This window comes from Sitophilus oryzae, unplaced genomic scaffold, assembly GCF_002938485.1.
Source record: "Sitophilus oryzae breed Bouriz unplaced genomic scaffold, Soryzae_2.0 scaffold_1000_pilon_pilon, whole genome shotgun sequence".
Classification (NCBI taxonomy): Eukaryota; Metazoa; Arthropoda; class Insecta; order Coleoptera; family Curculionidae; genus Sitophilus; species Sitophilus oryzae.
In genome coordinates, this window is record NW_022145617.1 from 369,661 (window position 1) to 392,941 (window position 23,281).

A 23,281-nucleotide genomic window follows, 5' to 3' on the forward strand; every position below is an offset into this window, starting at 1 on the left:
CATCAAAATTAGTCAAAGTCGCAGTTTTCGAGATATTAACATATTTTAGTATGGGCGGCTATACGTGCCTCCCGGCGCCAATTTTTTTTGTTGTTGAATACCTTAAAAGAAGTTGTTTTTGTTGCTAAATATGGAGGAGGGTTTCCAGAAAGGAGATTCACATAATTTACCGCAAGTAGATGTCAATATGGTATTGGACTTTCTCGCGATGAATACTAATTATAACCAAGTTGAATCCAGTGGTGTTAAAGCTAAAACTACAGCCTCGCCGCAAAAAGTATCATTTTTACTCCTAGCAAAACAATATACTATTTTATGCCGCAACACAGGTCTACACAAACTTACATTAAAATGGTCCTCGCAACAGTAAATAGTCGATGCTGAAGAAACGTCTTTAATATCTCGTCCGACTGCCGCGAACCATTTTTTTCTTATTGTTATTTCCTTTGGAACGCTTACAAATACTTTAGTTGGAGTCTTAATCGATGTGCTTACGCATCCAGGCACAAAACACCATTTTCTAGCCACCATCTTAAGTTTAAAACTCAGTACGCACTCACAACTGACCTAATAAAAATTGCTAAACACACTGAAGAGATCAAATATTAACATATCAGGAAGTATCAGTATTACCGTCCGACAAGCTCTAGTAGACCTCTAATGTCAATGTTGAGGATCAAAATTGTCGCTTTGCTTATGTTGATTGTTTTTTCACACACTTTATTATTCTTAATTAAATACTTTATTTAATATATAAGGAAAACTTAAACAATTAGTTTTAAAAGTAAAATTTGATATAAAAATTGCCGACTCTGAACTGTCTGGAACTTAGAGAGGTAAAAAGTAAGTGCGTGTTGAAAAGTAGAGTAAAAAGCGACATCTTGGAACTGGATTGAATTAAAAAGTGTGATTAAGTGTTAAAACTGTACCTAGTAGATCCTTTGTCTGCGTAAAATACAAACGTATCTGAACAAAGGCTATATAATTTTACAATAAGGACTTTCCATCGACTAATAATAATTGAAGGGTCGTTTATGACTAAGCGTAAAACAGAATTGGTACAAATAATTCTGAATACAGTGGCGTAACTTGTAGTACAGATAAAACTAGACTACAACTATGTAACTAATCTAATTAAATCTAGACACGGATACACGAAAAGGGTGCAACGGATCCGTCTGTTATGTCTCTGGTAAAGCGCTACGCGTGATTAGCGAGCATGTGACGTCACACCCACGGTAGCTCTCCTGGCAGCGTTTTCCCGCCTCGACGAAAGGATTCAAATTGAATTACGAATAACTCGAAAAGTATATGAGCATTTGTTTTCAAACTTTGTACGGCCTTTCAGTATGCACAAATCTATAATTTGCAGTAGAAAACTAAATTTTGTTGACAGACCTATTCGCGCCCTCATGTAGCGAGAACCGTGAGACTTTTTTGAATCACCACAATATTACCCGGTTGCCGTTGCCTGCCCAATCTTCTGACTTGAATCCTATGGCACGTATGGATTATGTTACAAAGACTGTTATGAATCGTGCAATGGTGTTCCAAATTAGAGCAGAACTGGAAAAATGTTTAAGATAGGAGCGGCAACAAATTGACCAAAAGGAGAGTCTTCAATAAGTGCAACCATTTTTAGGGGTGGTATATTTCGAGCCCAGGAACGTGAGGTTCTTTCTTTTCGAAAAAAAAAGATGTTGTAAATCGTGCATTTTCTTTAAAATTTTCCTGTATATTTTAGAAAACTTTTTAGAACTACATGTTTACCGCAAATTTTCCCACAGTATAATTTCTTAATCTCTGATATTGCCATGGTGACGGCACTAAAAGGGATGCAAATACCAGAAAAAATTCTCAATTTTTTTTAAAAATATATTTTTTTTTAATTTTCAAACTTGAATAACTCATTTATTATGGACTTATCTGAAAAACGGTAAAGAGAAAATATGCTTCTTTTATAGATATCTATCAGCCCTGAAAATATTTGCAGTTATTTAAGACTCATCCTGTATTGGATTTTGTTTTTATTGTTTTTCTTCTAATATTAAATTGTTTCTTGTTGAGGCCCCTGTATAAAATCGCTGATTAGAATTAAATGTTTTTATTTTTAGGATAAACAAAGACATTCTGTTGACATTTTTATTTTATTCTATAATTTTACTTTCCAACATAAGGAGCTCAGAGAACACAAGAATTTAAGTTTTTTCCCTAGACCATTTTGATGTGTTAATATCTATATAAGGATGCACACTGCAGGAATCTTGTAAACCAGAATAGATACAAAGTTCTGGTTACGAGAACCCTATAGCGTGCACTTTCTTATTTGATACAGTGTCCCGTGTATAGAATTAAAGACAGGATCTTTCCTAGTAAAATCACAGGTCTTTTTGAAGGTTAGAATCACACTCATTTGAACTTATACAATTTTAAAAACTAAAACTTTAAAGAAAATACATCATTGTCACCAAGAATCAAGAAATCACCATATATTTTAGATATAAAATAACAGTGATTATTTCCATGTCAACTCCGACGCCGTTTTTTTTTCGAATATATGGTATTAAGGTGTATTTAGAGGTATTAATATATACATTTCTTGTATTTAAACCATATAGATTGTTGAGTTACCTCTTTTAACCTTTTTGATTTAAACCAAATTCATTTTAATTCAGTGAATTTTGCCAAAATCCAATTCCATTTTCTACATGTTTAAAACATTATATTGATACACATACCATATGGTCGAAAAAACGGCGTTCAGTTAGCTTGGAAATGACAATCGATGACATTCCTCATATAACTTTACGAATAAAATGACAGCGATCTTCATTTCATAGCCATCGCTGACGCCGTGTTTTTTTCAATCATATTGAATTAAACAACAGTCAAACTCATACATTGATATGGAGATCCAGTAAATAAGTTCATTATACATACAATCGAAAAAAGGGGGCAGAGATGACTTGGAAGTTAAGATCGCTGTCATTTTATATGTAAAATTATATGAGGAATGTCATCGATCGTCATTTCAAAGCCAACTTGACGCCGTTTTTTAAATGATATTTACTAGGAAATAAATATTTTTTTTTTGGAATTGGGAATAAAGTACAGTATAATCGAAAAAAAAAACTGTCAAGTTATCTTAGAACTGCTAAACGATGATAATTGGATGTGTAAAATTATAAGGTGTATGTAATCCATCCACATTTCTAAGGTAAATGACGCAGTTTTTATTTTTCGATGACACTGTAAAATGAGCGATCAAAAAATAAAAATGTATGTAGATTTTTTGTATTTGGGTAAGGTTTGTGAACATGCTTTCTGTGAACTAACAACATACCTTTAGAGTATTTTATTTGTGTGTGCATTAACAAAAATGTTGTACTGGATTTTCCAATATTCTGTGGACATAGAACTACTACGTATCTTTCATATCAAAATAAATTAATTGAACACAATATACCTCTATAAAAATCATTTTTTTTTTAAATTAACACATTTTCTAAGATATCCTAAGTCTTAGGATATCTAGTGTCAATCAACTTAATTTGATTCCAAAAATACGTAGTAGTTCTATGTCCACAGAATATTGGGGCACCCTGTATGTTTATATACTAATTTTTGTTGAATTTTTGTGAAGATTGTGTTGCCACTTTTAATTTGTTTTTGTTTTTAATAGCTGGCATGCCTATATTTAAATAGGATCCAAATCCTCATTAGTTCAAATAATTTATATATCAGTTAGTTTTAAAAGAGTATGTGAATAAAAGTGTTAAATAATGCCTATACCTTTCTGGCGGGTTTATTTCTTGAAAAGAATTTTAGGGTTTTCGCCGACTAAAAGAAAATCTACAATGTGAAGCTTCATTCAAAACCTCGAAATCAGTGGAATAAATTAGTAGTTTCAATTAGCGTAGAAGTTTGTTCACCTAATTTTAATGTAAGCAATCAGAACGTCATAATTAGTGGTAGTATTTCTCAATTAGTGGAAAAAGTTAACAAACTTTTGACTTTTCCACAAATTATACTTCAAAATTTGCGAGGAATGTCATTTTGGCCTTTGCTTATCACCCGTCGAGAAAAAATTTGGTTAGAAATCAAAAGTTTATTGTTTTATAAGCTAAACATTATCCTTTCTCTATGGATACAACAGACTACTGCATTTTGTGTTGCTAGCTAAGCTGTTGCTAGAATATTTTATTAATTTTAATTGTGTTTTTTAGACATTGTGAATGATCGTAAACTAAAAAGTATAAAGTGTAATTGAAACCACTAATTTATTCCACTAATTGGGAGGTTCTGAACGAACTTAAAAATTTAATTTTTGTAAACACCACTGCGTTGATCCTTGAGTATTTTTATTAATTACTACCTGATAATAATTACTTAATGAGGTAAAACCAAAAAAAGCTTTAAACTTACTGTATATGATTATTTTTAGTTTGTTTGTAATTTTTACTTATGTTTTTTAAAATAAAAAAAAAATGATACCCACACATTACTAACCTCTACAGACTTTGCCATTACATTTATTTATTTTTTATTGCTCAGACATCTGTAGAGGTGAGTATTGTATGGTTATCGCTTCTTTGATAACTAAAAATAATCATATACAGAAAGTTTGAAGCTTTTTGGTTTTGCCAATTTTATATTTGCCAATTAAGTAATTGTAAGTTTGAAGTCTGACTTCATATAATGTCGTTTTAGCAGAACTTCAAGGGTTTATAATAGACGTACCACAAGCCTCTAAAGTGCACGGTATCACAGCGGTGTGGATGGCGTATAAAATTGGAAATTTTAGCGCTGTTGTCAGATGGTACTTATTATCACGTACTTATAATCGCCCGAATCGAAAAAGCTTTGAGTAATTATAAAAAGAATAAAGACATTAACTTAAGAACCATTACTATTCTCATTTGAGTCTATCCAGACCGTGCAACTTAACAACCCGCAATTCCGCAAAAACACGCCATATCCATAGGCATGTTTTGATTGCGGTGGTTATTCTCTGGAATAAGTTTTTTTAGATTGCACGCGAAATACCCGACCGATTATGATTTATGCGCATGCGGAACTGCGGGTTGTAAAGTTTCACGGTCCGGCTAAATGCAAGAATTAATATAAAATCTTTTTTCGTAAATATCGTAATCTTAATGTCTTTTCTTCTCTCAAAACGTAGTGGCCAAAAAGGTGAAAACTGGCAACGCGGCACGCAGTGATACCGTGCACTTTACAGCGCTTTCAGATGGAGCGGACCGTCCGCGACTTCGAGCAAGTACCATGAGTTTATATGAACAATTTCACATGGGTCGCGTATGCTCCGTCCGGATGATTTCGTCCGATGGCTATCTTGAAAAAAACACGACGGAAGGTCCGCGCGGACGCTCCGCTACATCTGAAAGCGCTGTTAGACGCTTGTAGACGTACCTGCAAAAAAACAAAGTGTTCTTGAATAGTAGACGAGAGATATCTCCTCCTGAAACGTTAAGCATAATTAAACGTTTAAGCATAATCGAGTGCTAAATCGCCATCTTTGTTTTACTAGTAAAATATCACTGTAAAATTGGTCTAGGTTAGATCAACGCAGTGGTGTTTACAAAAAATAACTTTTTATGTTATAAATTTTTTTAGTGGCGAAAAATCCTGAATTCTTTTGAAGTAATAAGAGTGTCGTTTCAAACGTTATAGTGAATGCTTAGATAACAGCCGATTTAAATAAAATAAACGTATTTTTTGCAGAAACTACTAGTTCACGAACGGTACCCGAAAAATCACCCGTTTTTAAGTGGTTCCGGGACAAATTTTCTACATAACGTTGGATGAAAAATTACTAGTGAGAAAAATTCACCTATAAGAGAGACTGAATATAAAAAGATACTTGAGCCTGCTTTGATTATTTTTCTTTATAATTGGAAAAAATATGGAGCTGGAAAATATGTATTTTCCCCGTTTTTTTGAAATATTAATATTTTGTATTAAACAACTTAAAATATATACAGGGTGTCCCTGGCTGTTTACAAAACTGAAATACCTACAGTATATCCCGGATTGTCTTGACAAGAAGGAAAACTTTTATTAACTTTTGAGAAAAATGCGACATTGGTTAATCTCGTTTATACTTTTCCAAATTTTCATATTTTTTTTATTTTTCTTAAAACGCTATACAAGTTTGGAAAAGTATAAACCATATCTTAGAACAAGTAAAATTTTTTATGAAGAATGCATTTTTTCTCAAAACGTTAATAAAAGTGTTTCCTTTTGTAAAGACAATCGGAAGACATACTGTAGAGACTTCTAATACAAACTCAGCCAGAAACATCCTGTATATTCCGAATAAAATTTGAAAAAAAACGTGCAGTTACAAACAAAGTTTGAAAAATCTCCATTTGTTTGATAAGTAACAAATTTCCTAGATGGTATCACTAGATGAAAAATTGCTAGAGATTGAATTTTGTTTTTAATATTTGTCTTTATAGTTATTATTTTATATTTGATTTGTAAAAAAAATGAAACTCGAAAATAAGTATTTTCTCAGTTTCCTTGAAATAGCCATATTTTTATATCAACAACTTAAAAGATATAAATTCGCAGATATTAATATAATAAATAAATGAATCTTTTTATAATTACAGGATATATGATCCTTATTTTTACGAGATTATATAGAATTTATACGTAACGCATGATTTAGTGAAAAAAAAAATGATTGAATATGTCTGGTTTCCAAAAAAAATGAATTGTTGGTTATTTAAGACAGAATACAGAATGATCGAAAACATTTCATGGTCAAAGAACTTTCTATGGAAATCCAAAGCCTACGTCGTCATAGTAATAAATAGTGAAAAGTAATTTTTTGAAATTTATAAAATCTATATTTTTCAAAAATGGAAACTATAATACATTACTAATATGTATTTTTTTCTTTAAATTTAGAAATACATAACTCCAGTATAGCTTAAGGCCTAATAAATATAAAAAAATATTTGTTCCCTGAAAAGAATTATTGTTGTCCTTTTAAATTTTAAATGTTGTTATATTTTAAAAATCTTTTGTTATCACGTCCGGCATATTACGTTTTGATTGCTGTATTTTAAAACTTTTATACTTAGTGTAATTATTTATTTTGTTACTTTAGTATTACATATATTTAGTTTTTTAAAGATGTGTAAAATTGATTGTATTTAAACACAAACAACCGAGGTTTGAACTAGTTCTTAGCCAATTAATATTAATATGGCTGGTTCACACTTCTGATCTTAATCTAAACCTAACCTAACCTAACCCTGAGTTTATATCAATGACTAAAGAATACAAGAACATGTAACGCCCATATACGGGCTGCAGCAGAATTTGTGACCTTAAGGTACGCGCACATTAAGACGACCAGAGACGCACCCGCCGCACGAATCGCACTTTTTTTTCTTGGCGCGCACACTGAGCCGTACCGAACGCGCCGCATTTTTCGCTGTTTTGTTTCTTTTTGCCCCTACTACACCCGTATTTACCAATCGAATTTCTCATCAGTCGCTTCCGGAATCCTGTCTGCGGTGATAAGCGTGTTTTTTTAATATTTCTCGACACTAAATGACAACGAACAAGAAATAATTATGAGCTCCTTGCTAATAGAAGAAGAAATCACGAGAAAGAATCGGAAGTTATAGGTTCACAATATTGGCAAAAATTCACATTATTTCCATATTTAATTGCGGATGAATTAAAAAGTTTTCAATATTTCAATATAACCCATGAAAAATTTGGAACTTTCTTAGCATATTGAATTTATAATCTCCTTTCGGCTACCTACGCTACGTAGAGTGGAAGGAATTGCGTGTGACGTCAGCAGCACTAGCCGCATTTACCGAAAATCATTCTGGCCCAACAATGCTGGCCGCATTTTCGTCGATGCGATTCGTGCGGCTCTGGCTAGTGTGCGCACCTTTATTGAAAGTAACGCAAACAATATTTTTCTTCGGTCGATGCGGCGCGTACGGCTCTGGTCAGTGTGCGCGTACCTTTAGACGCCATTTTTTTGGACATATCGAATGAGTCATCAGCGGGCCATCAGCAACAATTTTAGCGATTTTTAGTAGTTGTTTGTGTGTAGTGAACTTTGTATAAACTGTATTACAATGGTAGTTTGTTCAGCTTTCAAGTGTAAAAGGCGCAATGATAAGAAAATGCCAGGAGTTACGTTTTATAGGGGAAATAAACAGTCCACTACACCTTTTTAGTTTTTTTTTTTATTGAATTCGATAATTATTTTTCTGATATTATATGTACTTGATATGTTCTCTACGTCGATACTAGTTTTGCACTTTTTGTTAACATTTTAATACGTTTTTTTCGGAATTAATTAGTATGATACCACCAGACACGCCATAGGCGTAGCATTTATCAAAAATATAAATATTGCTTCAAGCGGCTATGTTAAGAAAAATATGTTCCATGGCACTGTTTGGAAGAATGTTCACAGTTTGGTCTTGGATGTTATTATTTGTCCTTGTATTCTTTAGTCATTTGATTCTAAGATCAGTTGAAAAAAACCGTTCCAACTTACATTTTTAATTATGGTATAGTAACAGAACTGTCCAAGTCGACACATGCGTACAAATCCTATGCCGGCGATCCCAATTACCGTTATAGAACGATACAAATTTCTGTGTTGGAACAAACCTATGGTCATCTATGCTTTCGTTTAGAAATCATTAAGGTTTATTCATAAACAAGTGAACATTTCTCTTTTTCTGAAATTCTAAAAATATTTGTAAAGTTAGGTTAACTTATAAATACGTTTTGAGTTGTAAGCGCATACTAAATTTTCTTCGTGGTAAAATATGAATGGCATTTCCTTAAGTTCTCAAGGTTAATGTTGAGGGTAAGGTTAGGACTAATACTTTAAATTGCTGTCCCCCATTCGCGAACTTCAAGTTCCAGTGCTTTACGCCCTGGGCTACTCGTGAACTGTTCTGAAAGGAGCTGTGCGCAGTAGCCTGGTGCATTCATATGGCGCGGAACAGTTCTGAACTTTATGACTCAATTGAATGGAGTGAGATTCGCGTTCTTGAACAATTCAGAGCTGCACAACTGCGTGAATGGAGGACAGTAAATGTGTGAACCAACCATAAAGTTATCACCCCTAGCAATATAAAAAAACTTGTATTAAAATCATTTGTAAAGATATTTTGGAGAAGGCTTTTTTAACATTAGGTTTAGTCAAACCAAAGATATTTTATAATTACATTTTGTAAATTTGAACAACTACTGTTTTATTATGTGCAAGATTTTTCATGTGATTTTTTCGAAATATTCTAAGCAATGTATAAAATATTCCAACTAGTCTGATATTTCAATATTTGTAAGATATTTTTATTTGGACACTTTGGTGTAAAGTACATATTCCATTTTGAGAGTAATGTTATATTATTATTGGTGCCATTATATTATAAATAAAGCTTGTATATTGTTTAAACGGTTTTTTATTCCCTCAGTCTTACTAATTACAATAAATAATTTATACAAGAATAAAAATTAAAAACACAAATTAAATAAATCCACAATTTATTGAAATAATAATGTACAACACAATCACCAATAAACTATGGTTTTCTTACTGTCTAAAATTGTAGCCTGTGTGGAAATTGACTGGATCGCAGGCCAAACATTGCTGACAAGTACGCCAAAAGAACTTTCCTATAAAAAAAAGATTAATGATAATTTTTCAACAAATGAATATTAATCAAGCATTAAAAATTAAAAATGCCATGTTTGTTGTAAAAGATTTTATAAACTTCATATGGTGAAAAAGTTTATGGTAAATTTTACTATACTTTAGTCCTGAAGCGAAACTGTTAAGTATCATTTAGAAATAGTTTAACAGCATTAGACAGGACAATTAATGAAGTCAACAGATATATAAAAAATTGACAGTAAAATATGCAAATCACTGCAAGAATTCTATCTTTGGAAGAATAATGAACTTAAATATTTACCTGTCTGGGTGTTTTCTGATTGCAGCTAATACTTGGGTATCAACTTCTTTCTGGTCAGTTTTTCTTTGATCGCTCACTTTATATCCCTAAAATTAAATAAACTTAAGTAAAATATACATTCATTAAAAAAATTCAAGTATCATTTATACAGGATTTCAGTAGTTATATTTAGTAATTTCACTTTTATTCAAAGGTGTCCTAAGATAAATCATCATAATTATTTACTTATTATATAGTAAAATCATAAATCACTCTTACTTGTTTTTTAGTTTGGAAAATGTCACCCTCTTCTTTTTTGGCCCTCTTCTGTCTTTGTCTCTTGAAATATTCGTCATTAAGAGTTTCTGGTAATTTAACATCACTGATGTCAATTTTTGTTTGTGTACCAATAACGTATCTTTGACTGATTCTCCTCAGAGGGCATGCATTAATACCAAATGGACCTGCAGATAAATAATAAAATGATGACGATTTTAAAAATTCACACATCAAATTGTACTCACCAGTAACAAGGAGAAGTCCTGATTTAAGTTGTTTCAAGAAAACAACACGCTTTCCTTTATGTGAACCAGCCAAAAGAATCAGTACTGTTCCAGGGCTGATTGAGGCTCTTAATGTTCTAGAATGGTCCTTAAATAATTGTTTAGCTGGTCGCTTCTTGATTCTGCAATAGACAAAACACAGTAATGGAAAAAAAATCGTTATTTTAAAAAAACTTACTAACCTCTCTTGTGTAGGGTAAACTGCCCGACGCTTTTCTACCAAAACAAAACGCTTTCCTCCGTTTTTCTCGCCACCGATTTGTTTCTCAATAACACGTGGCTTAACAGGTTTCTTTTCAGCGGCTACTTTCTTACCAATAAATTTGTATAAAGCTTTCTTATGAAACATCTTGGTTCGAGAAAACCTAACTATGCCGTTTCCTAGATCATAGTTTCTCGATTTTCCTACCTTCTTGCCCTTGGCGGGCTGCTTCTCTGTTGGGGCCATCTATAAATCGCAATGTTTAAAATTAGTAATTAGTGCATATCTCAAATATAAACAAGCCATTTTTTTCTTTCTGAAGTTTCAGTATCCTATATTATCGACAGAAACATATTCAGCGGTGTCCTAAGGATTATAAATCATCATAAAGGAATTGACTAAATTTGATTTTTAACATAAAAAATATGTTATTGTATTTCTGTATACATAACATGGCAAAAGTTATTAAAGAAGTCCAATATACTTATATATTGTGAAAATATAAATTTCAATATTAAAAAAACAATTCTCTCAAAAGAGTACAATAGTTTTCGGAAGAAGTTTTCGTTAGATGATTACGATTATTAAAAAAATACTATAAATTACCAATTCGAACCTTACCTTTGAAAGAAATTATGGCGAAAGAAAGATACACATTCTGAAGTTAGTCACTTTACTAATGTCATTGTCATTTGTCATGTGTCATTGATATACGCCTAACTTCATGTTCTTCCTTTTCCGAAGTTAGGTCACTTGCTCTTATTGAATTCAGCCAGCTCTTACTTTATAACTTGTCTCTCCTCTGCTTTTGTATTATACAGTTTGGACTCTCCTTTTAGATTATTTTTGCGTATGCGCATTTACATGCATTGTTATATGGCGTTCTCGGATATGCGAGCAATATTTGAAGATGCAAGTGGTCAAGAATAGGTACTCTAGCTGGATAACCCATATAAGTTCAAGCCATTTAAGAGGAAAGAAGAATCTATGTCAAATCTGTGGTTACCTGAGTTTTGGACATAATTATAAAAAAAGAGGAAGAACTATACTTTTATTCTGTGGTTACAGTTCGTTTAAGACCTAAAATTCGAAAAAGAAGAAGAGTGCAGGTGGCGCCATTGTGAAAAAGGTGAGAAAATTTTGAACTATCGTGTTTCCAACGTTGCCAAGTTATTAGCAAAGTCCTCCTAAATCACTATTTTTGTAAATATAAAATGAACTGAGCCGTATTACAAAACCGATTACAAAATCACGATAAATCTTTTGATAAATCTAATAAACATATATTACACACTTTTTTTCGATGGAATAAATAATATATTAAATTACCATTGTGTTCAATCTGACAACATTGACGGTGCGACATTTTCCGTTATTAGCGGTGTCCTTGTGTCGCTCTTACAATTTTTCTAATTTTTTGATAGAAAAAGTGGTTTTTCTGTGCACCATTTGAGTTCATTTTGTTCCTTAAGGCCTGTTTAATCCGCTATTTTTGCATTGCTCAAATGTAAGTACCCATAGTTTGCTTGCTTTCTATAGATTTTTTCACTTTGAAACTGCTTTCAAATATTTCAATTACATCATCCTTAAAAACTTATATATTTTTCCAATTTTCATAATTTTCTTGTTCTACATTGAGTATATAGAAATACAGAAACGTTTCACACACTAACCATATTTTTTAAGGTACCTACATTATTTAATCTTAATATGAAAAAAATAATAAACACAATTATTATAGCATAATTTATGAAATATAATATTATTTTTTTTCCTTTTTACAGCGATTTTCTACAACAAATCAATTCCAAGGCACTTTCCATCGAACCAAGCAAATACGAGTTTTATTTTATCTAACAAATTTGCTACAAATTATTTTTCTTTGTGTTTTGTCTGTTAATCAGTTAATGTCTATACATATAACTATTGATAAAAACTTCTTACGATTCGCTACATTTTATTATTTCTTTTTCTTTAGTCTTTTCTTTAAAGTTTCAAAATCATATATCTCAAAAGTAAGAAAATGTGACTTAGATCGTTTTTCTCCTGTAGTCTTCATTTCTTATAATTACTTTATACTTAATAAACAATAATAATTAAAAATAGATGAGTTTCATTGAACATAATATATTAGAAATACTGTCTAATCATGAACAAATAGAAAGTCATCTAATTATCAAACAAAATAATGTATGAGTTATTCAGGAATAGACAGTATTTTTAAAGAAAATAATACCTACCTTTACCTCCTCTTTACCCATATTTCAGCTTGTAGCAAAAATTATAGCATAAAGTATATACCTCTTCGCTCTTAAACACTCCTGATACAAATTCCAGAAAATTCAGCTTTTAACAAAAATTGAACGATCGTTTTTAATCCTTGTCCAAAATCACCGATTTCTATCAGGAACACATAAGCGTGAAGAGATAGTATATTTACCTAGTCGCTCTCATGTACTCCCGATACAACTCCAAGAAAATTAACTTTTTGACAAATATTGCACGAAAACTGCCGATTTCTATCAGGAACGCAGAAGAGTGAAGAGGTAGGGCGTAAATTTAGTATCAATAGCATCGGTCAACGATAGTTTTGCTATCTCTAGCAATTCGACCTCGTTTTAAAAATTAAAGCCCCAATATTTCGAAAAATAAGGGAAATATCGAGGAACGCAATAGAGCATTCGATAGGGAATTCAACCCTCCATAAGGGCGCAAAATTACGGGATGATCGGAGACAAAAAATATTTTTCGCGGAAAATGAGGTAAGGGTAACCAACCTTCCTTCATTTGTGGCCAAAATTTTTTTTGCTCCGATCATCCCCTAATTTTGCTCCCTTATAGAGAATTGAATTCCCTATCGATTGCCGTCTTCCGTTCATCGATATCTATTATAGTTCGGCCGTGATTGACGTTTTTCGAAAAAATCTAACTCATTCTAACTCGTTGGCCGGGTACTCCAAAATTTGCTGGGTTGAAATTATTTTTGGCAACTTTAATTAAAAAGTGAGAAATCTTGAACTTGTATCAGGAACATATAAGAGCGAGGAGGTATTTTTCGGTACCAGGAGTAAGCAGTTACATTCGCCATTTAGTTGAAAATTTTGATCAAATATCTGACCATTCCAAATTGAAAAACCAGTCCTGAAGAAACCAGTTCTGACAAATTTTTATTCAGTATCTTAAAATGCTAGATTTTGATCTATTTTGATGTGTATAGAATACTGTCTATTCCAGAACAACTTGTTAAGTGTTGTTTAGTATTAGAATATAATTATTTGTGATAATTAAATGCCATTTTCTATTTGTTCTTGATTAGACAGTATAACATATTTCAGTCCAATAAAACTCATTTGTTATTAATTATTATTTATTAACTTATATTTTATTAACAATAGTAATACTAAAAGTATATCCAATCCAAGGTGTTGATGGGTATACTGATGTCTATGTTGGAAGTAAATAAATCTTCTGGTTACCCTTCTGGAAAGTCTTGGTTCTGTAAGAAATAAACAAAAAAAAAATAATTAATTGTTCGCTAAAAAACTTTATTAAAAACTACCCTATATTCGAAAAAAAAACGGCATCCAGTTGGCTTAGAAATGATTTTCATTTCATAGCCATCGTTGACGTCGTTTTTTTTTCGATCATATTGTATTTTACTTCTATAATTTTAAATAAACAGTAAATTGATAGGGTACATAAAATATTATAAGATCTTCGTAACACAAACAACCTTTTTAATAGTATTACAAAGATAAAAATATGGTTAAATTAGCTTTATTTGCAATTTGAATTATTATTATAATTAAAAAAGTGATGAAAAATAATTAAATTCGTTTATAGACAACTCTATATACAATTAAGGGTATTTATAGTTGCCTGGAACTAAAGTAAATTGGGTGCAAAAAATACTTTATTTGAAATTAATTATTTCTAACTACATATTGATATTGTTAAGGTCTAGGTGTATTACTGGTTGCATAACTGGCGAATTCGCAAGAAAGTAAAAGAAAATGTTAAGGTCAAGGTGTACTACTGGTTGCATAACCTGGCGAATTCGCCAGAAAGTAAAAGAAAATTACAGAATTCTTTAGAAAATTCCAGAAACCATCGCCAGGGGGTATATAAGGCCCGCGCTTTGACAGTTGGAAGTGTGGTTGGAAGTCTGAAGATGGAAGATAGTCTGAAGTCAAGAACGGTAAACTAATTAGGTTAACTGTTCTTGGTCTGAGGTCTGAAGTTTGATAATACCGCGAAATACCGTTAGAGTAATAGTAGTTGCATAAATTGTGTTGTAAATAGTATAAGTTGTGTGTACAGAGTGAGACAAATAAATTCGTTAAGTATTTTATCGTGAGTTTAAATAGTGCACCCACGGAATCCGTAACAATATTTTACAAAATACAGTAACATTAGATATTTATTAAATATATTTGAGTAGAAAAAAAAACACTTTTTAGTATAATTAGTTACCTAAAATTATTTAGTTTCCTTTTCAACGATGAATTTTATTCTCAATCCACTGTTGAATGTTGAATTTAATCAACCTAAGGGCATCTTGAAGAGAGTGGTTAAATTGTAGTGCAGATGTCCTGATTGTTGGTAATATTCATCAAAAGGATAAATGTACTGCCCCATCCATCGATTTCTTGTACAAAATCTGTAAAAAAAGAAATAAATAGTATTTCATTTTATTATAATTTATATCTACATATTTTACAAAATACAATGTTAGTATACAGTTACAAGATATTTACAAACTTTTTGTATAATTACCTAAAGTTATTTCGTTCCTCTTCAACTCATTCTACTGCTGAATGTTGAATTTATCAAGCCAATGGCCTCTTGTCTCTTGAACTGGATGGTTGAATTGAAGTGCAGCTGTCCCAAAAAAATCCTTGTTCCAAAGCAGTACAATATCCCATTAAAAAACTCAATTTATAAGGAATTAGAAACGGAAAGAAAACAAAATCTATTAGAAAAAGAATCCAAAACTATACAATTATTCTATGTAGGCATCAATAGAAATGAAATCAAATACGTAGAAGTGTTAATGAATATACAATCGATATAAAAGACAAATAATAAATTATATTTAAGAATTATTAAGTTTAACTCTGTCTGTATGATTAATTAAAAAAATCATGAAAATGTTTCCAAAATTACAACTCTAAAATAGACAATAGAAATAAAATGCCTTGACATAGAATGGCACAATATAAAAAAATGATACAAGTAAGTGTTGGCTCTGGTGATGGCTGATAACTCCGAAATACATAAATTAATAGAATATTTCACAGAATGATAATATGAGAGATATATACAGGGTGTCCCAGAAATAAGTGCAAATATTTTAAGGGGTGGTAGATCTCGATAAAAGAAACATATTCTCTCTTTATCGTTTTTCAAATAAGTTCAAAATAACGGAGTTATTTTACTTTGAAAATTTCCAAAAAAAAAAGATTTTTTGCTAAAATTTTGAGAACCACTGGATCTTTTCTGGTTTTTCTTTCTTTCAATTTTTTTTTTCGCGAAAAAACTTCATAGGCGTGTTTCTAGGGTTGAACTCTACTACCAGTTAAAATATTTGCACTTATTTCTGGGACACCCTGTATAAGAAATAGATAAAGGAGGTATGTGGAATGGAAAAAAAGACTGCAATAAAATGGAATGGACTTCTCAAGTTATTTCGCTGGACGACTGATGGTTATCAGGTTCTGCCCCTGTATGTATATTTTTACTAGGCATATATCACAGGATTTAACACCTTATTGGTTATTCGCCTGCAGGGTTTATACATTTTTAAGGACTAGTTCACTAGTAAGATCTACTATAATACTGTAAAACCCTAAAATTAAGAAATAATGTTATTATGTTTTTCACCTGGATCCTTCATTTGTTTTTTATTTTGGGTTTCTCTATAACCTAATACCATACGATCGAAAAAAAAATGGCGTTAAACGGCGTTTGGGGAATGATAATCGACAATAATGTTGGCAAGGTCAAGCCCTAGACGTCTTTACTTCGCCTGTACTCTTCTGTATTTTTTAATTTTACTGCCAGTTAGCCTTAAAAGGTTGTAATTTATTTTTTTATTGAGTAGGTATAAATTATTTTTAAATGGTGTAGTTTAAATTGGAGAAAAAATATTTTTTTTTGGAAATAGATTTGTGTGTCTGGAAACGTTCTATCCTTTTTCAATCTTTCTATAATTATTGTTAATTTTTAACAAGTTTTATGAAAACTTTTAGTAAATGAGTCGTCTTTCACGCCGATTTTTTTCGATCATACAGTAGTTTTGGGTCTCAAATGTTAGTTGTTAAGAAATTATAAAAAAACACAGTTAATATTTAATAAATACAGTCTAATTTTCTTATAATATAAATAATGTTATGTTGTGATCTTAGGAAAGACAAGGACTTTTTGTCTCTATCACAGAAAAAGAATTCTAATTACAATTATCTACTAAAAAAAGATGGATAATACAGATACAAAATATCTACATCAAGGTTAATTTTTTTCGTATAAATTATGATTTTTTAATAATTTTAATTATTCGATATTATAAAGAAAATGATAATAAAGCATTTAACGACAAGATATAGACACTTGTACCTTTTAATAGTATTAAGATTAACCAATGTTTATTGTTACCAATCAAGAATATTTTTAGTAATGCAATATTTACTAATTAAGAAAACAGGCTTTTATAAATATTGCTCAAAATTAAAAAATGTGAAATCAATAACTTTACTAAATATAATTATTCAGTTGTTAGATATAACAAATTTAAATATTTCCCAATACGGGGTGATTTTTAAAAGTTAATCCCTTTTTAATTTTTTTTAGATAAAAAAAAACGAGATTTGTGTATATGACATAAATCATCAGGAATGATTGACGTATTCAATTAGCTTCGGTCACTTCCTGTTTCACCGGAAATTACTACAACTTTTGATTTTTAAACGGTAATCCCAGACAGAATGCCATGTCATATGTAAACTTTTGACAATTTCAATTAAAAAAAGAGTATTTTAAATTTGGATCTAGAGTCTGTGTTAAACCATTAATTTTTAATCAAAAATCATTGGAAAATACATTTGATAGTCTAATGTTTTTTGCGACGTTTCAAATGACGTTAAAAATGATTTTTTAATGAATAATTTACTGTAATGTACCACATACTTGATCTTTCGAGTCAAATTTTCAATAAGAATACAGCAATTGCACTCTAGATTGTAATTTAAATACAATTTTTTAATCGGAAATGTCAAAAGTTGACAAAAATAACATGTCATTCGATTCATCGTGTAATTTTCATGCAAAATAAAAAATTGTAGTCATCTCTGGTGAAACAGAAAATGATTGAAAAAAATTGAATATGTCAATTAATCCTGATTTATGTCATATACTCACATACCATATCTCGTTTTTATTTTGTCTGGGAAAATAAAAAAGTTATAGAAATGAACCACTTCTGAAAAATAACGGTACAGAGTGTTTCAGTAGTAAAGTGACCAACAAATATTAAATAAACCTATTACCGTGTCATTCTTCAAAAAATGTGATATTCTATTTTGTAGGATATTGAAACTCATAAAAATATTTTGAATTTTTTTAACTTTCAAGTTAAACAAGTTTACTTTCTATAATAGAGGAAAATAACCAAATATGGAATACCATTTAGTTTTTGCACTATATAAAAAAAGTATTGTAAATCAAAATTTTGTATTCTTAGTTATTATCAGTCATACAGTTACACATAACTTAATAACTGTTTTCTGTTACATATTTTAAGTATAAAATTTGGAATAGGTACCCAAATATGGACAACTATAAAACAAACATTTCAAACTAATCAATATGTATATCAGAATTTTTATTAAACATATTCAGACAAGAAAAAACTCCTAAAACAATCAAACAAACATGTAAACAATTGCTATTACGCATATTCGTTTCCAAGAAATGGCGGTATTCTATATTAGGAAATACTATTCCATATTTGGTTACTTTTCTCTACATACAATTTTTATATGTATAAGAAATTTGTGTAAAAATGGGTTAAATACTGAAATAACTGTTGAAATAAAGATAGGCATTTTAATTACGTTTTATGATGTCATATTTAACAATATGAAATAAAAAAAATACAAATTAAGTGGATTTAGAAGATTAAATCATATCATTATATAACATATATGGAGCGATCAACAATGAATGAAGTAGTTGGCAATACTGTGTTGGGGTATTTTAAGGCTAGTGATTGGAAGTCATGCTAAAAAAATTATCAAATTATGTCAATTTATTGATGTAGATTTTTTGGCTTGGCTTTATCTTGAAAATTTACAACAATTACGGTTAGTCGTGAAATCGACATATCTATCAATGTGCAAAATACTATTTTTTAATATAACTGTAGTGTTCAACATGGAAAAGAAATACTTACATATTCACGGCTTATTTTACTTTCATCTCAGCGATCAATATAAAAAAAAATGTGTATGCACTTAATATAAGTATTATTTTCAATTTATTTCTGTAATCTGTACATTTTCTGTTTCCTCAATAGCCTGCAAATTTTGTGGAATACCACCCAAATTACACACTTTTATGCAAATGACTAATAACGTTAACGCTTAAATTTATTTAAGAAGAGAAAAGATCGAACCTAACTAACAATTCGAATTTATTATAGTGATTTTCCGTAATTTTGTTAAATTATACGAATATTTTCGTTGATTATTGGGTTGAAACAAATATGACAATGTCCTCCAATGAAAATGCGAGTTGCTTAACTCTAATAGTTCTAAATCGGATCTAGCAAATGAGTTAAATGCTTTACATAGACCGTTATTCAGAAACTACAAACCTATCGATAAAAATATGTATGAAAAATTACATCCTAGCACGCAACCAGAGGATATTGGTACCCAGGTACACTATTAAGTTTATTATAATGCTTTTCTTAGCTTTAAATCAAATGTTTTTTGGTGTTTACACGATCCCCACCACTTTTTTTCTCGCTAGCTCGTGCGTCAAGGCACGGTCAAGGCTATGTCGCGTTATTACATTTGTAGCAAACCAAACGAGTAAAATCAGAATAGCCAACTATTTCAACCATTGCTCTGTAAATATATCCCATTTTTAGAAAATCTAAAATTAATGGCATATATCATTTTTTAGCCTCTATAGATACGGCAAAATTGGAATTTTAAAGGAAAAACAAATTTAATTAAATAAATTTTTAATAAAATACCGTATGATCGAAAAAAAACGGCTGAGGAATGACAATCGATAATAATTTTGGCGAGGTCAATATCTACGCGTCGTTTACTAAAAATTGACACACAACTTGTCACAAATTAACACTAAAAAAATAAACACACAAATCTATTTCTAAAGATATTTTTTCTCGAATTTTAAGCTGCGCCACTTAAAACTAATTTTTACTCGATATAAAAATAAATTACAACCTTCTTAAGACCAACTGGCAGCAAGCATCATTAAAAAATAAAAAAAAGACGTTGACGTTTAGCGCTCGACCTTGCCAAAATTATCATCTATTGTCATTCTCCAGCAGTCTTAGACGCCATTTTTTTCGATTCACCAGATTTTATTTCACCAAAAAAAGCAATAAGAAACAAAAGCAAAATTTCTATTTTTTACAAAAAAAATGTACATATATCACACACACAGATATTTCTGTCTTTTGAAATGTTTGCAGTAAAAAAAATATATAATATTAAAATAGTCAACATCAAAAGGCAAAAAATCAAAATATTTAAAGAATGCGTCAGTCATGATACTGTTAAAGTTAATTAGTAAAGCAGTAGGTACAAGATTTGTAAAAAATATACAAAGTAATTTAAAAGTATCCTAAGTTTTATAAGTAATTTTATATGTATATGTAGTACAGGGTGTCTCATTGTCGTGTTTTATGGGGTTTCTCGTTCATGAGTAGTGATACAAAGATGGTGTACACATCACTGTGACTAATTCTCTATGTGAAAAACTGTATGGGACACAATTTTTACCTTTTTTAGTTAGAAGTTATAAGATGACCAAGATACGAAGGGTGGTCAAAAAATGCAACATTTTAAAATTCGCCCTGTATTTCAGGGACTAAGAGGTCTAGGACAAATCTATGTGTAGCACTTTTAGTTTTACAAAAGCACAGTAATGCGAAACCGCATTTTTGTATCTCTACTCATAAACAAGAAACCCCATAAAACACATGAAAATGGGACATCCTGTACAGGGCAATCCAGTGTTCTAAAAATGCTCTATAGTCCGTTCAACGAGAAACTCCCTGACAGTGACCGTTGTGATCTTAATTCACAGGCAAATGGTATTTTCTGTCATTTTTTGGATAAAATTTTAAAAAACATATTTTGGATCAAAAGATAAAGGAGTAAACATCTCCTGAACCTGATGACACACTGAACCACCCTGTATATACACGTATGTTTTTACATAATATATAATTTTATACAATCACTTAATATTGACCCTAGTTTGTTCAAAAGAAAACCGAATTGAAAAATATTTACAAAGTTAGAAAATACAATAATAAATACCGTACGATCGAAAAAAAAGGCGTTAAAGACGCCTAGTGTTGACAATCGATGATAATTTTGGCGTGGTCAATCTCTAGACGTCACTTACTAAAAATTGACATAAAACTTGTCAATAATTAACACTAATTATAGAAAGATTAAAAAGGATAGAATGTTTCCAGACAGAAATCTATTTCCAAAAAACTATTTTTTCTTGAATTTTAATCTACACTATTTAAAAAACATTTTTACTCAATATACAAATAAATTACAACCTTAAAAAATAAAGATGAGTACGGGCCAAGTAATGACCTCTCCAAAATTATTATTGAATGTCATTCCCCAGCCGTTTTTGACACCGTTTTTTTTTCGATCATATGGTATCTAGTAGATTTTTTTTGTAAATTAGCTAGCATGGATGAAGTCTATAGGATTATTTAGTAAAAAATAGAGAGACTGTAGTTTGAGTAAAATTGAATCCATGTATTTTTATGATATAAACTTGAAATCAAATGAAAAAAAAATATAAATGAAAAAATTTGAAGAAAAATTGTAAAATGTGATGTTAAATAATATTTATATTGTCTAAATTATGTTTAGTGTTAATGTAAAAAAATGTCATTGTAATACTCTATGATAGAGAGAGAATATACTCAGGGTTGAATGATTATGGAAGATTTGAAAAAACATTTGGCTACAAAAATACATATTCACCTAAGATATTCACTAGTAAAATTAACGTTTGCTTCACATCCTAGATAAGTCGTCAATACTATTTGGTGCTGTTCTTCTTTACCACAATTATAACGGGTTTGTCCAAATAAAATTTAAATGAAACTCAAAAGATCGCAATAATCACTTTGAAACAGAAAGCTTTAAACTGTTTTTGGAATTTTTCAACAAGGGCGGTTTAATCAAGGTTTAACTTTTAATTTTCTGACTAGATTATCAGACTAATTTTCTGAAGATTCTGACATTGACAAGTAAAAATGCTACTTGTCCTTGTATTCGGGTGTTATTAGCAACCGCTAGCAGCGCCCTACAATGGATGCGATCCAAAACAATTATTAAGTTTTGGCAGGAAGCCGACTATTCCAATCGAAATTTATTTACTTTGTCTATGTTTGCTTCACATGCAAGTAAATTTGTTGCCAAAATTATTTTTTCTCGTTAGAGTCAGGAATTCGAATATCGTCGTTATTGACGAAGATATAAAAAAATGCATGGTATAAAAAGGTGCATATCCCAAAAATATTTTGTTGTACACAAGATGTTACAGTTTTTTTTTTAAATTGCAACTCACATTTTTTTGTACGGAATTGGATTAAGCATAAAATTATTTTGTATATACTATTTGTATAAAACTTTTTTCATATATTTGTGAACAACGACGATATTGGACTTCCTCGCACTAATGGGCCACCGGGTATGTTCAATTTGTTTAATTATATTTATTTATAATCATATTATATATAACATTTCTCCCTCTCAATTATTTTTTTTACAAAACCATTTGAATCATAAATAAACATAAGCAATAAATTTCTCTACATTATTGTCCAAAAACAAAATCTTTAAATATATGCTATGCATAACTTTCAGTGGCGGCTCGTGAAGTATAAGAACGGGTGTCCGCTACTACCAAATATTAGGACCACAAAAAAATTTGACTGTTTGTCAAACTTGGAGCAAAAAAAATTGTGAAAATGCACCATAATTTAATAATATATATATATATATTTTTTATATTAAGATTTTATAAAATCTCATTTTTTCTTGATTTCTCTGACAGTGCGCGCGCACTAACGCTCTTAGTGACGAGCCGCCCTTGATAAATTTGTATTGTCTAACCCTTTGAATAAAAAGGTTAAGGGAGGAGTATAATGCTGTGTATTCATGCACATTGGTTATGTTCGGAGGCAGTAAATCTAGAAGCTTATAGCTTCATTCAGAACCTCGCAATTACTGAAATAAATTAGTGGTTTC

General features: G+C 30.5%; 2 protein-coding genes and 2 long non-coding RNA genes across 5 annotated transcripts in view; 2 read left to right on the top strand and 2 right to left on the bottom strand.

Moving 5' to 3' along the window:
• LOC115874141 (ubiquitin carboxyl-terminal hydrolase 32) overlaps nucleotides 1-6,342 on the top strand; it is a 76,611-nt gene extending 70,269 nt beyond the window's left edge. For both annotated transcript variants that reach the window (XM_030889270.1, XM_030889381.1), the window contains exon 32: nucleotides 5,743-6,342. In XM_030889270.1, coding sequence (XP_030745130.1) covers nucleotides 5,743-5,816 — 74 coding nt within the window. In that variant the 3' untranslated portion in view covers nucleotides 5,817-6,342. The remainder of the gene's footprint in view (nucleotides 1-5,742) is intronic.
• A 3,202-nt stretch (nucleotides 6,343-9,544) lies between these two features.
• Nucleotides 9,545-11,460, bottom strand: LOC115874537 (60S ribosomal protein L6). Its single transcript, XM_030889749.1, has 6 exons — nucleotides 11,358-11,460; nucleotides 10,717-10,982; nucleotides 10,496-10,656; nucleotides 10,251-10,435; nucleotides 9,993-10,078; nucleotides 9,545-9,693 (listed from the first exon to the last, which is right to left on the bottom strand). Exons 2-6 carry the CDS (start codon nucleotides 10,980-10,982, stop codon nucleotides 9,618-9,620), a joined length of 774 nt encoding a protein of 257 aa, XP_030745609.1. The 5' UTR covers nucleotides 11,358-11,460; the 3' UTR covers nucleotides 9,545-9,617.
• A 644-nt stretch (nucleotides 11,461-12,104) lies between these two features.
• On the top strand, nucleotides 12,105-12,682 carry LOC115889816. The gene is made up of 2 exons (XR_004051561.1): nucleotides 12,105-12,243; nucleotides 12,521-12,682. It is a non-coding gene; the product is annotated as an uncharacterized LOC115889816 (long non-coding RNA).
• A 1,491-nt stretch (nucleotides 12,683-14,173) lies between these two features.
• Nucleotides 14,174-16,098, bottom strand: LOC115885108. The gene is made up of 3 exons (XR_004050712.1): nucleotides 15,513-16,098; nucleotides 15,210-15,396; nucleotides 14,174-14,232 (listed from the first exon to the last, which is right to left on the bottom strand). It is a non-coding gene; the product is annotated as an uncharacterized LOC115885108 (long non-coding RNA).
• Nucleotides 16,099-23,281: the final 7,183 nt, after the last annotated feature.

Excerpts from the sequence above, each read along its gene's own strand:
- LOC115874537 (XM_030889749.1), bottom strand. The coding sequence starts at position 10,982 with ATGGCCCCAACAGAGAAGCAGCCCGCCAAGGGCAAGAAGGTAGGAAAA. Across the intron at positions 10,657-10,716 it reads GTTTACCCTACACAAGAGAG|AATCAAGAAGCGACCAGCTA; the intron begins GTTAGTAAGTTT and ends TGTCTATTGCAG. Across the intron at positions 9,694-9,992 it reads ATCAGAAAACACCCAGACAG|GAAAGTTCTTTTGGCGTACT; the intron begins GTAAATATTTAA and ends TTTTTTTTATAG.